The sequence below is a fragment of the Diachasma alloeum genome, unplaced genomic scaffold (assembly GCF_001412515.2).
Source record: "Diachasma alloeum isolate Michigan unplaced genomic scaffold, Dall2.0 Dall_scaffold_00301, whole genome shotgun sequence".
NCBI classification, from domain to species: Eukaryota; Metazoa; Arthropoda; class Insecta; order Hymenoptera; family Braconidae; genus Diachasma; species Diachasma alloeum.
The window spans coordinates 756,061-771,544 of NW_021680440.1; the positions used below are offsets into that span (position 1 = coordinate 756,061).

The 15,484-nt window shown below is 37.5% G+C and overlaps 1 protein-coding gene across 6 annotated transcripts in view; it reads left to right on the forward strand.

Annotated features, from left to right (window-relative positions):
• Positions 1-13,605, forward strand: part of LOC107039569 (solute carrier family 2, facilitated glucose transporter member 1) — a 33,641-nt gene extending 20,036 nt beyond the window's left edge. For 4 of the 6 annotated variants that reach the window (XM_015259258.1, XM_015259259.1, XM_015259260.2 and 1 more), the window contains 3 exons: positions 9,533-9,631; positions 10,066-11,031; positions 11,257-13,605. In XM_015259258.1, the coding sequence (XP_015114744.1) occupies positions 9,533-9,631; positions 10,066-11,031; positions 11,257-11,604 (1,413 nt within the window). In that variant the 3' untranslated portion in view covers positions 11,605-13,605. Of the gene's footprint in view, positions 1-1,213; positions 1,306-7,425; positions 7,711-9,532; positions 9,632-10,065; positions 11,032-11,256 lie in introns of those variants that run through there. The other 2 variants (XM_015259264.1, XM_015259263.1) reach the window with 2 other exon arrangements.
• The last annotated feature ends 1,879 nt before the right edge of the window (positions 13,606-15,484 follow it).

A 15,484-nucleotide genomic window follows, 5' to 3' on the forward strand; every position in this document is an offset into this window, starting at 1 on the left:
TACCCTAATAAAATTAAATCTGTCGTTAATTTTTCAATTTGTTTGTCGGGTTCGTTAGTTGTTCATTAATCTCTCTAACGAGTGGTTATTTAGAATAATCTCAGCAGATTTTATTCATGATAGTTTGAGAAGATGATTTGACATTGAAAAAAATGATAAAATGAAGGTATAAGAAATTTTTTTTGGAGACGAGAACATTGCGAATAAAAGTATCGCCAAAATTCGCATTACACAAAATCCAAGATCACAGAGCACGTACACTCCGCACGCGATAACGTTAAAAAAAAATTCGGCAATGTGTGCAAACGTCTCGCGAGTTTATCATTAAGGTATTGGGAAAGTCCCAGACTAGGGACGCGAAGTACGCGAAGGTAAAAAGAAAGTAATTGCGCGCGTTCGAAGGATTTTTAGGGAAAAGGATAATAAAACGATTCGTTGGGTTTTCGGCGTTGGCAGGATTAAAATAATAAAATGTAATAAAGTAATTGGTAATGGAAGTATTTGGTGGATGCTCAGAGAAGAATTGAACTCCCGAGAAACTGAATCCAAGAAAATAGTGGGGATTCAACAAAAAAATGTTCACCCCGCACGCAAAAACGTTGAAAAAAATCCGGCAATGTGTGCAAACGTCTCGCGAGTTTATCATTAAGGTATTGGGAAAGTCCCGGACTAGGGACGCGAAGGTACCGAGAAAATAATTGAGCGCGTTCGAAGGATTTTTAGTGAAAAGGATAATAAAACGATTCGTTGGGTTTTCGGCGTTGGCAGGATTAAAATAATAAAATGTAATAAAGTAATTGATAATGGAAGTATTTGGTGGACGCTCAGAGAAGAATTGACCTTCCGGGAAACTGAATCCAAGAAAATAGTGGGGATTCAACAAAAAAAAGTTTACCTCGCACGCAAAAACGTTGAAAAAAAGTCAGCAATGCGTGCAAACGTGTCGCGGGTTTATTATTAGCGTCACTACCTGCACCGTCCGGTGAGTGTGTACGTGCACGGAGGCTCGACACCAGAATGAGCCAATGGGACTGCTCGTAGCATCGGCACACCTTCTCACCGGCCAATGAGCGCCTCTCGCCCATATGTGAATTTTTATTAAAACCACATAGTACTTTACGACAAACTCACACCAGCACCATCCACTCTCAAAAATGGTGGGGGGGAAAAAATGTGTCCACATCGGGTGGAGAGGCCGTTGTAGCCTGGAGTTGGAGTCAGTCGGCACACGCGCCCTTTTTCCACAGACACGAGACCGGATTCATCGTCCTCACGGGACTATTCAAAATGTTCAGCAAGATCAAGGTTCGTTCATAGAAATTAATGCAATTTACGCGGTTTTGGTAGCGTTGAACTCTCGCGGTATTTAATTTTAGGATATTTACGAGTTTTTTGCCAAGTCACATGGGGCGCCGGTACGTCACCAGACGCTTGAATTTCCGGGGTATTTATAGGCGCTAGTGATATCGTGGTCGTTCGCGAAGAGTAGGAGACTTCGACCTCGCACTTATGCCCCGCTCGCGACAGGACTGAAGGATCTGCGATGGAACGATTTAACTTTGTTAGGTCGAGGTCGACAGTTTTAATGAGGTTCATGAAGGCTAATGAATTGATTAGACTCGGTTGAGAATGCGGAATTAAATCTGTCGCGGGAGGGCTGCAATTGTTGGGAGATTATTTTTTTATGAGTAACTCGGACTGTGGGCTTACGCTGTTGGAGAAAAATTGAAATGTCATTGATACTGAATGCGATTTATGGATATTGAAGTAGTTTGACCATTTTTTCTTTAGAGAAATGCTTTTCTTGATTTGTAATTGAGAGCTTTCATTTGAGCCCCATTTGACCCTGAGTTTCCGGACATTTTAAGATGATTTTATTATTCAAACTTTGCAGGTCTGAATTCGAATCTCGATGTTGAAGCGATTGAAATGATTTAAAAATTGCTATTTTTCAAAATTACGAGCATTTTCTGTACATAATTTATAAACAATCAATTTCCCATGATAAAAATCATGTATTCGGAATCGTAACAAATTTTTTTCTAGTCAGAATTTTACCAGAAATCGATTTCATGCCTAAAAAATAAGGTTGAACGATTTTAATTATTTATTTATAAACAATAAATGTTTGAACAAATAATAATTCCGTGCAAAATGTAGTTTGAATGACGCTGAATATTCATGGTATTTTTCAAATTTTTCTCGCGCAATTTAATTGATAAATTTGATGAGTGAAAATGGTTGAATCTCCAGGGTGGTCCGTACCAAACTGTTAAGAATACTTATATCCTTAAGGATACGGTCTATTAAAGGTGAACAAGGTCTCAATTTTTTTTCGCAACCAAGGTACGTCAATATTCTGGAATAACTAGTTCATCTCAGAATTCGGGTTGGGACGCATGTGCACATATAACATACTTTTACATTTACATTTCCATTATTGTGACAGCTGTATGAATGTAACAGGCATACAACACCTGACGTAAAATTGTACATACTAGTGTCTTTAGTGGCCCGCGTTACGGCGATCCAATTTTTTTCGTGTTGAAATCGACATTTAGGCAATAAATGTTGGAAAAGTCTGGAATATTCTGAAATATTGTTGGAGCATCTAGAGAGTGCATCGATTATGAATTTTTTAATAAATTTTTGCGGTAATTTTACGATAAAATTACGCAAAATTAATGCAAATTTTTACGGTAATTTTATAATAAAATTACGTAAATGTAAAAATTCCCTCGCAGAAAAGTGCTGTATCGCTCTGGAGTTTTTGATAACTTTCTAGAACCTTCCACGATTTTCCGGAGCGCTAGCTTTTGAATTCAGTAGCGAACTGATAAAACGGTTCAAGTCGATTTTGATTATTGGTCAGTTTTTAGTGAATATCTCGGAATCTAAGGGAAATAGCTAAATTTTTGTCATGACCTTTTTTATAGCACTCAATTTTCTCTAGAAAAAAGGTTATTACAAAAATTTCATTATCTCCTTTAGATTCGGAGATTTTCTTCAAAAACTCAACTAAGAGATGAGCCAACTTAAACCGTTGTACCACTTCGCTGCTGAATTAATCGCGAAATTCTGAAAGATTTGCAGAATAGTCCAGAGGATTCTGTGCCATGTATTTTCAGAGAAACTGACATCTCAAATTATACAGAATAAGACTCCAATAAGGCGATCCAATTTTTTAATATTAAAATTGACATTTAGAAAATGAATGCTAAAAGTGTCCTAAAAAAATTGAAATAGACCAGTTTATTCCAGAACTTTGGAATAACTTCGTCGGGAAGAATTTTCTGAGATACCTGGGCGTTGTTAGAACCCTCGGAGGGATTAGAAGAAAACGTTCAGGAACCTGTTTTGTAGGAGAGAAAATTCTTTTCGAAACGAGGTTCTACCGTCTTTTCTCCCAAAGATTCGGTATAATCAACAGGGTCCCACGAGAATTTTGGGATATCTTTGTTGTGAAGAATTTTCTGGGATACCTGTGTGTTACCGCCCCTCCGAACGAGAGAAGTATATGTTCGGGAACCTGTCTTCATGAGGAGAAAATTCCTCAGAAAAAAGTCCCACGCATTTTCTCCCAAAGGGACTTGTTATCGAGATAAACAACATTCAAGGGGGACCCCCCTGAAACTGGAACGCCGGTGAAACGTGTCGAATTCAATCCACTTCACCCCAAGATTTTATTTCTTTATTTCAAGAAAATTTCATTCTTCGAGTTTTTATGTTTAAAACAGTGCGGCGTACTGTACAATTTTTTATTTTTATTGAATTAATCATCAATCACGATTTTTAGAATTTATAAATATTATGTTAATCATCAATCAAATGTTGCAATTTTACGGTACTGTCACGTAATTTTTATCTAAAATCCCGGAATTATTCCAGAGCGTTCCGCAATTTTTACCTGAATCTCCTATCAAAAATTATGATACCGTCACTTAAATTTTCTGAGTCGATTCCGTAATCAATGAGCGAACTGTGAGTGTTCCGTAATTTTTACTGAGCACTTCTCTCCCCACATTTCTTCTTGAATAATGTAACTCCTCAAGATTACGAACTGTTGACCAGAAATTTAGAATCATTTTTTCCTCGATTTTTTTTCCACGCAGAATTACATAACATTTTTTACGCCAATCATCTTCACTCTCGATAAGCAAACTCATGATAATGTCCCCTCGAGCGATACATATTCCCACAAACACTGAATTTTTATCAGCACTGGTGATAGTTAACGCACTCGGAGGCTCGACTGGAGGAGCGCCCAATCGTGATAGCGGTTTCTCCTCATGCTGAGCGAATCAATTTCGTGAAGGCGTGGGTTTAGATTTATCACCCACGCTACCTAATGCACGTTCGAAATCTGAGATATAACGTAGTCGGACACGTTTGTTGCATCAGCCAGTGGTGGCGCGTTTTTTTTGCGACAAACGTGAACTCTACGCTGACAGAAAAAATTGATTTTGCCAAGAGAATTTTATTTGAACCAACTGTCATCTGGTTGTTAATTTTCAAATGAACATGATTTCATGGTAAATACCAGATATCTCTTCTTGAGATACACATGAAGTTCCTTTTACTTGTCGCAATAATGAGACTATTTCAGTAGCGAAGTAGTAAAACGGTTTAAATCGACTTATCTCCCAGTTGAGTTTTTTTGAGGAATATTTCCGAATCTACGGGAGATAGCGGAATTTTCGTAATTACATTTGTTGTAGCACTCAATCGGCTCCACAAAAAAGGTTATAACAAAAATTGTGCTATCTCCCTTAGATTCCGAGATATTGATTGAAAACTGGTCAATAGTCAACATTGACTTATCTCCTTTTACCACTTCGCTACTGATTTGAATTTAGTCAAGTGCTCTTCACCTGCACAACGATTGCACATGCCGATCATCATGCGCCTACCTCCCATGTCATTATCATAATATTGTCATGTCTATTAGCGTAACCCTGACGAGTCAAAGGTTTGTTTACTGTGATGAGTAACGGTATGCGTATTTCCATGGAGTTAATTTATAAGACGGACGTCCCCATTTTTATCCGCGAGCAAAATGCCGCGATTGTGAAGGTCGGATGAACAACTTCTCATCTTGTGCGTTCAGTTTTCCATAAGAAATCTGAAAAACTGATTTGAGAAGAAATATAATTCAACCGAACAAAATTATATCAAGCGGTAAAACGGTTTGTCGACTTATTGTTAGGTTTGAGCTGAGTTTTTGAGGAATATCTCCGAATCTAAGGGAGATAGCTAAATTATTATAATGACCTTTTTCGTAGAGCGAATTGAGAGCTACGAAAAAGGTCATAACGAAAATTTTGCGATCTGCCTTAGATTCCGAGATATTCATTGAAAACTGACCCCTTGTCAAAAACTGATATACAAGCAATTTTCCTCTTGCGTGGATTTCAGAAAAACAAATATTATTTTTAAGTTACTGGGGATGTTTATTCATTGATAGTGGTATCAGCGACACTTTTCTCGGGTAAATCACGAACTCGGGCGCGAATTGTTGCAATAAAGTGGGCTTTTATGAAGGTGTGAAGTGCTTCTTAATGCAGATAAGAAAAAAATTCGTGTTGATTATTCTGCAAACGTCTGGGTAAGAGAGAGAAGGGTGGAGAAAATGTTAGCAATGACTTGGAAATCTGCTCCGACATCCGTCACTAATGAGATAATTCAACAACTTGCGAGAATGTAACGAGGCAATTTGAGTTTTGGATTAGAAAACATCTAATTATTAGTTTTATTTTTCAAACATTTCTGTTCTGTGAACAAATGTTAGCGAATTATCATTTGTCAGAGAGAAGGCTTATGGGGTAGATAATTTATAACGACAGAAAGTTTTCAATCATTAGAATCTTCTTCTTAAAAAAAAAAATTCCATTTTTTTTTCATTTTTTTTATCAATAAATTTTCGTTGAAAAGCCGAGTTTTTAAATGGCTTCAGATTTTAAAAAATTTTCCTAAGAATAATTTCATCATCTGATCATACAATGAACTGTAAATAATAAAATCATTTTAAACTTTCTTTAAATAACGAATTAATTTCAAAATGTCCTGTCACTAGTGTAATATTGGATTTGAATGGAAGTTGGACTACAAATGTTGACACAGTTCTCAACGAAAAAAGGTCAAAGCACTTGGAGGCCGTCGAGCATGAACTTTCCGGTGATTAGATGATTGTTCTAGTTATCTTGGTGATAAAGAGTTCGAAGTTGCTTGACCTTTCATCCTAAATTTTTTTTTCCGTTGTTTATCCGAAAGTTGCTCACTAGCAGGATAATTCAACAAAGATCCGAATATTTATGTGTAATAATAGCAATAATATTGAGAAGTGTGAAATTGCTCTTGTGTTGCGTACAGCCATCATTCATCTTCGAACTCGGTCAAAAGGACCTCCAAACAAATTTTTTAAGCCGTCATTCCCTCAATTCAGAACATTTTTTTAGTTATCGTGGGACAACCGATTTTCGAAAAAATTCGAAAATAAAAAAAAAAATCGATGAATTAAATTTTAATTAAAGGCGATCGATAGGGCTCAACAATACCTACATTAAAAAAAAAGATTCAATTCCAACCATTCATTAGCGAACAATTGAAGAAAAACTTTGTTACGTACGTAAATTGCAATATTATTATTATAAATGGGAAAAAAAATGTTTCTTTTATACCAATTGCTGGAAAAATAAAAAAACAATCAATTAGTCCCAAATTCATGCTCAAAAGCCGTTCAACATTTTCCAGTTGGTGTTAAAAAAAATTCGGATTTTTGTTGAATGAACGAAAAAAAAAAATCCGATTTTGATTTTAATTTGTAGTTTCGTCACGAGACGTTCGATTGACCTCGTTTTTCCAAAAACATTTTTTCGGAAAACTAGAACATTCATTCAATGAGAAAAAAAATGCGCATCTAATCGACAGTTCTGGCAATTCCTCGCGATGTTCGATGATCTTTAGAATCGATCAGCGTTCATACAACATTAATTTATCTCCCACCACGCCTCTGGAGGAACAGCTTTCTTTCGCAAGAAAAGAGTTTTTGATAAGTCAACAATTCTCATTTCTCCTGACTGAACATCTCATGTTGCATGTCGGTAACTCGATTCAGACAGGAGTGGACAGTTTCATTTGACTGAAGTATAACTACACTATAATATTCCAGCGTTGAACACCGCGATATTTTTTTTAATCCACGCATGCGCCTTTTCTCCATGTAACGAGACATTACAACATGTGCGCACATACACGGGCCCCCCAGGACTGCATGGAGCATTGTACATGTGGCGTAGCTTCCGTGTGCTGGTTTGTATGTAGCACGATGGCAACACAAATGTTGTAGTCGTGGGAGTTGTGAGAGTAGTCGTGAGGAAGAGGTGCTGTATAAGAGTCTGCACGGGCTGACGACCCGGCAGTCTGCGACACGTGCTGTGATTATCAAAAAGTGGGAGAAAGTTTTGGACAATTTTCATAAACGCAATTTCACGTTCTATCATTTTTTCATCCCCCCAAAGTGAAAATTTGAGGGAACCCAAAGTGTTTTATCCACAAAAAAAAATTAAGGAATATTTTTCATTGAGAATATTCACGAATTAAAATCGAAAAATATTAGTGTTTTTTTTTTGGAGAAGAAATTCGGTAATTTTTACTTGAACAATTTTCGTGCTCAAATTTTGGAATTTTGGAATGCCTTATATCAAACGCAGGGTAAGATGAAGCAATTTTAAGCAATGAGTAGGTGATTTTCTTTTGTACATAAATTAATTTTTTTATACGCAAAATATTTTTAAAAACGAAAAGTGGAGAAGAAGAAAATAATATTTATAAATAGCAAAAACGAATGTCTGAATTTCACACGCCTTTTGTGGACATTTGTCAGACACTAAAAACGTCTGAATGAAATGAAAACGTGTTTGAATTGCAGACGATCCGGTGCCCAAATTTTCATTTTATTCAGACGTTTTTTAGTGTCTGAAAAATGTTTACAAAAGCCGTGTGAAATTCAGACATTCGTTTTTGCCGTGTATGTACTAAACTTAGTTGGGTTGAACGAAATTACACTGAATCACCGAGAAAAATCAATTTATCGATTGATTTTTCTTACATTGTTGTGAAAATTGGCTTCGATTTTTCCCAAGTTAGAGTGGAAGTTATTTCGATTGAGTTTCAGCACTGCATCACTCACAATGTTGTCACATTACGTAAAAAAATCACGGGTAATAAGACGGTTGACGTCCGAAGGAGGAAAAAGTTATTGAGAGTCTATCAAGTGCTTCTAAATTGCGTCCCAATCTCGATTTGTCTCTTGACGTTTTGCTTGTTTTTAACAGTAACTATACTCATTAATTTAAAAAAATGCAATTGCCCCCTGTGTTTAACAGAACGAATCGTAAAATATCCTCCGCAAAAATTTTTTTTTAGATTTAAAATTTGCGAAATGTTATCAATATTATCAAAGCACACAACTCCACATCGAGAAATTGGGCTTTTGTCATGCGAACGCCCACAAATATCTAAATTCAGATTTAGTTTAGCACACACTTTGCATGGCGCGATGTGATTGAACTTTGAAATCAGACGATAAGAATGAATGCGATTTCTTTCTCGCGAAAACTTAGCACCGCGGACTTTATCGCTCATTCTAATATCTATCAAACTACCAATGGCGACTACAATGATAATCCTTTCAACTCGGAGATACATAAATCATTGGAGTCACAAAACTTTTTCCACGAGGTTTCATTCATGTGGAGGCGCGGTGGAGATAATACGGAGTAAGTGGGACGCGATATGAGTTTTTGGTCTGTTATTCTGCTCTGTGATAAATGGAGCATGTTGAATTAGAAAATCATTGGTGGCACGAGCACATGTCAGTGACAGTTGACATCAATCAATCGACCTACGATCGTTCGTCTATTTTGTTTGAAGAAATCTGCACTGAAGCCCTGAGAACAGATGTCCTAAGATCTCTATGAATTATCTGATATCCGAAGGTTCCTAGACTGCGAAGAAAATGTCAGGAAATGTTTGTTGCAGTCCGTGGAATTCCCTGTGGGAAAATTTGGAGAAATAATATAAATTTTCCCTTGATCCCAATTGAAAACATTATAAATATTCGAAAATCCTATTCACAAAATACATAACGCGCCAAGTGAAAATATCGTAGCTTAGTTTGCTCCCAGTTTTCTCCCATATTTTAGTAAAAATTATCGAGGAGACGAGCCGCACTCGCCACCCTTGACCATCGGCGACCTTTAATCGATCTCCTCCAGCGCCGATATGAGCATCAGTTTCTATCTACAATGGCCAGATCGTAGATTAGCATCAATTAGACCAATCGCCCGATCTTCGTATGACATGTTTTGAGCATCGTCACCCTAATTGAATGATAGGGGCTCGTCCGAAAGAGCCACGCGCGCTTCGCTTATAAATATTAATCCCTGGGCCATGGCGTATCTGATGATTCCCATGGGTGAATCTAATCCCGAATGAACAGACACTCATCACGGAATTTTCATTCTGATTTCAGGGTCTTAATGGGCGATTGCTGTTCGCTATCGCAGCTGCTGCGCTGGGATCATCCTTCCAGCACGGTTACAACACTGGTGTTGTGAATCCCCCGCAATCGGTGAGCATATCTATCTAATAATTAGATTTTGGTAAAAATTATTGTCAACTGCAATTATAAAACTAAAGATTACTATGTGAGCATAGTCATATCGAGGATCATACCGGAAAAACTTCAAAATTTTTAACGGACAAAGCAGTATAAAACGTACGGCCAAAAAAAAGTTTCAAAAGTGCTAAAACCGCTGAATTTTTTAACCAACTGTTTTCATTATCAATGAAAAACATGTGGACAATCGTAAGAAAAACATGTTTTCTAGGGATATACCTCAACAATTGCTGTTTCCGCAGTAAAAAATAATTTTCTATTCCTTGCCCCGTGTAATAAGTCGTCTCAGGACAAAATGTCAAGATAACATTCCCCAGATTATTTTCGAAGCAACCGAAACACCGAAAGATCCCAACAAACTAATGACCAATTCTATTCCCCCCCAGTTGATAGAAAGCTGGATAAAGAGTGTGAAAGGCAACCGAACAGGCGAGGAAGTCTCCCAGGAGCAAGTCACGGCAATATGGTCGATAGCAGTAGCAATCTTCTGCGTGGGTGGTATGATCGGTGGTGCCCTGGTAGGCACAATTGCCGACAGATTCGGAAGAAAAGGTGGTCTCCTCCTGATCAACATCCTCGTCGTGATCACAGTATTCCTAGAGGGATTCTCGAAGATGGCGGCGAGCTACGAGATGCTGATCGTCGGTCGTCTCATCATCGGCATAAACTCTGGCCTCAACGCCGGTCTCGCCCCGATGTACCTAGCTGAGATATCTCCGATGCACCTTCGAGGGGCCGTCGGAACCGTCTACCAACTGGTCATCACGATTTCCATTCTGATCGCCCAGATCCTCGGTATGAATCAGCTCCTCGGTACCGAGCAACACTGGCCACTTCTTCTGTCTCTCACCATCGTCCCAGCGATCTTCCAATGTCTCACTCTACCCCTCTGCCCCGAAAGCCCGAAGTATCTTCTGCTTTGCAAAGGCAAGGACGTGGACGCCCAGAGATCGCTGACCTGGCTTCGCTCCAGCAACGATGTCTACGAGGAGATGGAGGAGATGAGGGCTGAGTACGAGTCTATGAAGATGCTGCCGACTGTTGGCTTGAGAGATCTTTTCGTCAATTCCACTTTGAGAATTCCGCTGGTCATCGCTATCATGGTCATGCTGGCGCAACAGCTGTCCGGTATCAATGCTGTTATGTTCTTCTCCACGAAGATCTTTAAGATGGCTAGTTTGGATGACGCTGCTGCGCAGTCGGCGACTATGGGAGTTGGAGCTATGAACGTCGTTATGACACTAGTGTCTTTGGTTCTTGTGGAGAAGTGTGGACGGAAGACACTACTGCTGTTTGGCTTCGGAGGGATGGTTATTGATACTGCCTTGTTGACCATCTCCATCAGTTACGCTGTAAGTCTTTCGTTAGAACCTATCAGTAATCAAAGGGAAACATTTTATCGTCCCATTTCATTGCACGAAAACTGAAGACAGGTCATTCATCATTTTGTTTTGTTTTTCTGGTCTTCTAATTTTGCTTGGAAATGATGTAGAATGACATGAAAATGTCTGTAGATGTCTGTAGGTGTCTGATTTTCTCAGTTTTCTCATTTATAATCTCCGCTTGTTTTCTTGTAGGACGTGTCAACTGCCGCAGCCTACTTGTCCATCATCTTCGTCATCCTCTTCGTAGTTCTGTTCGCAACAGGTCCTGGCAGCATTCCCTGGTTCTTGGTCTCCGAACTCTTCAATCAATCAGCAAGACCCGCAGCCACATCAATTTCCATTGCCATCAACTGGTCCGCCAACTTCATCGTAAGCATAGCATTCTTACCCCTTCAAGAAGCCTTGGGACCCAAAGTATTCATCATCTTCGTGGTCATTCAATTGTTCTTCACACTCTTCATATGGAGAAAAGTACCGGAAACGAAGAACAAGACAATCGAGGAGATTAGCAGCATGTTCAGGCAGATATCTTATCAGTGAGGTCATCACGTGTAATTACTTCATTATTAGAATTATCTTGAACAAGAATAAGGGACAGCAAGAGGTAAAACAAGTCCTTCCATTATTTTGCAGTTCGATGCATTTTCTTTTTCTTATTCAATGATGGTTTCCTTGATAAATGAATGATTCTTATGCGCCATTTATTCATCAATGAACTGGCCTTTTATTATTATCGTAATTATCCGGAGGATTACGTCGAACTGATAGATAAGGACTACCTGATTTACATGTAATTAATCGAATTAGTTTCTGTTACTACTGCGGTGGATAATTGGTTTTAAAAAAGGAGAAAAGACACAAAAATGATACTAAAATCACGGATAGACTAAGAAGTGATTCAGGCTCGTTATGATCAAGTCTTTCTTTGACGTCAATTTTATTTTTTCATATGGGAAAAGTTTATGGAATCGTCGATTCCAACTCTAGTCAAGAATCAGCTCTTTTTAAATCTTCACGATTTTTCTTTTTGCAAATGTCAGTCATTGGTTTTCATCCGTTTTACTGGATTCTCTCTGATGTATTTGATGCGCAGTAGAAATGATTATGGCTAATTTCACAATTGTGAAAGAAACTGAATTTTTCAATAGTGAAGCAGTCAGCAATACCAGGCGATGAGTCCAAAGGACAAGGATTTGCTGAAAATTTCATGAGATATTCGCGTCTTCTGATATGTTTCTTTAAGCCTATCAGTTCCTGCGTTCTGTTGAATCACTTCGATACAGATTTCATAATCTGATTATGCACATTACCCGTTTTTAGATGAACAACGAAAGGTTTATAAAGATTATTCATGTTTCTGATGATTTTAATCACCCGCGAAAACTGGAAAGTCTCATGACAGACAGCTTTGTACCTTCATTACGGGTATAACTGTACAGAGATGAAATTATTGGGCTGAGGCATTAAAACTCAGTCAATGCCTGTGTCCACAGTTATCCCACCAAATACAAATGATAGTTGTATACAATTAACAGAAATTTAGTTGAAGCCGTGCTAGTGTTATTTTGATTAGGTGAGATGTGTCATGTCTCTTGGCAGCGAGAATTATTTAATTTATATATCGAGAATTTATTGTGTAGCAACATTGGCCAAGTGCAAAGTGCTCAACGATGATTATTTTTATTGAAGTCGAGGCCATGTTTTTTTTGCTCCTTTCTATCGGAATAGAACGGTGGAAATTTTTATCGTGCAATTTTGCAGTGGCTGTTGCTGACGAGCAATAGAAATCGATATGATTGTCTGTGAGGCAAATACGTATTTTATTCTTTAATTTAGTCCTTTTTTTAAAATAATGAACTCAATACTCATACGTTAGTAGTCGTTTATCCATCAAATGGAGCGGTGGCTCTCACATTTTTTACTAGATGAAAATTGAAATTATACTGGGCAGTGTTAATGCTCTTGAGTTAACTGTTTGATTATTGATATGTGAATTAGTTTTATTGATGCGAAGGCTTTGTGGACACTGAAACAATTGTGCACAAAATACAATTGCCCAGTACAGAGTAATGAGTAGAGTGAATGCATGCCGAGAGGTTTTTATTTCATACAACATTCAGATTCTTACACAACAAGCTGTAGTTGATTGATTCCGACCTTGAAATTGTAGTTGTTTTTATGTAAGTTTAATTAATAAATGTTATTGAATTAATTTAGAAATGGTAACGTGCAGTTGTAAGACTTAGGTTTTTTTAGTCGTGTTCTTTTATATATGGAAAAAACAGTGTCGATGTAACATTCTAGATGTTTAAACAAAAATATAAGTCATATCGCAGTGTAATGTAAACGAAGGAACCATTTTCATTTTGTAAGTGTTATTGTGCACAATGGCGGAGGATTTTGATTTTGGTATCAGGAAAGTGGATTCCGTTGGTAAATCCATCACTATGATGTATGACTGGATACAATATAATTGCGATATACGTATTTTTGATGCTGATATATTTACTGTTGTCCGAAATAAAGAAATTATTGAAGTAATCTGTGCTGTTTGGGGGATTTATTTGGGGTGTTTATTGGATTTTGAGTTCTTCAGTAGTTGATGTTTGGGGTTTTTCGACTGAATAATTTTGCTGGTGAGTAATTTCAGGAGGAATTGAAATCGAAATAATAGTTTTTTTATGAAAATTGTGAGAAGAAAATGTGGAATAGCCAACAATTGTCATTTTAACTACATTGAAGGGCTTTTTATAATGAAATCAATTGATTTGAAGGCAATGAGAAGCAAAAGTGAGTCCAGAAAAAATTCTAAAGGACTTAATTCATTGCATTCTCATAAGTTGCTGAGTTTTTCTATCCGCGTATATTGTTGACACAGGCGAATCACTGTTTAAATCGCTGATTTAAAACTTTTTTCAATAGCTGGGGAATCTTATAAAAATTATCTATGAAAAGCATGGGGAAAACCTTAAGAAAAACGTATTTTCTAGGGAGACCTTAAGGATTTTTTTATAGCCTTCAATTCGCTCTATGCAAACAGTTATTAAGAAAATTTCGTTATCGCCCTTATACTCGGAGATATTCCTAAAAACTCAGCTGAGGGCTAGAATAGCTATTTTCGTCACAAGGCCGCAAAAAAACTTTTCGGACGGGTGTGAAGGTTGCAGACTGAGGCGAAGCCGAGGGAGCCGTTTTACCACTTCACTACTGAAATTTTTCTTACAAATTAATTAATTCAATCAATCAAATTACGAAATAATAACGATTCAATCGATCTATTAGTGTGGAATCTACATTATCGTCGAACGAACATGTTATCTAGTCCAGATGCTACAGCTTATGTAGATAATTTCGCGATTTCCCTGATGATCCTGCAGATGGTGCTAGCTAACTCGTTTTAAAATCCACCTTACACTGAACACTATGAACATGTTGACCATAATTAGTTGAATGTAAAATTGTAGAAAACATTTTCTCATGTGCGTGTCAAACAAAAACTGGAAAGAGATAGAGGACGATATTTTTTTTTAATTTGCAAAGATGATCAAAATTTTTTTAATTAACGTGCAGCTGAAAATAATTAAGTACAATATGAAGATGAAAATTACTTCGCCAATAATGTTCACTAACTACAGGCGAAGCACACTCGAGGCACGTGGGAGTTCTCTCCGAGGATCATAAAAATTGCAGGTGCATGCTCACAATACACAATGCACGGTCTTTTCGCGGGCGGCGAACCGCCGTTTCGGATTTCCGTTGCACGAACCTCCACTTCCCTTCTCAAACTCTGAAGATTAAAAAGCAAAGCCTGGGTCGCAGCAGTCGCCGTATGTCGCTTAAATAAATCATATTCCATCTCGCATAAGCGTAAATGATTGCTAACAAAATTAGCAGTATTTTTTTTTGCTTCCGATTTTTTTTGCCTCGGAAGTCTTGTGTTTGACCGATTTTTCAATTTTCTAATTTTGATCTCTGATAATCTCTAATAATCTCATAGTTCCAGCTACAAATCGAATCAATTTTCTTCGAAGAAAACCTTGGCAAACGTAATATTAAGAAAATAGAACATTCTCTTTTCTTCTGACCTAAATAATTTCGACAATTATGATTCGTTTATTCATGTTTCATAGAATGGTATGCAATAATTTCATTTAAATTTGATGATTATACCGATATCTGCATGTTTGTGCCAAACATGAGAGTGCGCCGGAATGAAAAATTTTTGTCGCAAAAATAGATTTAGTAGTTAAAAAAAAATTGCATTCTCTGTACACGCAAGAAATGTCATTTCTATTTTGCTCCCGAAGAATCTTTATTTTTCAGCGATTCTGTTGGCCCAAATAAGACTTGTTTGACGTGTTTGTTTTTCTCTCAGTGCGTGTGCAGAGACCCTACGCACAGCGGATGTATCGAGCATAAG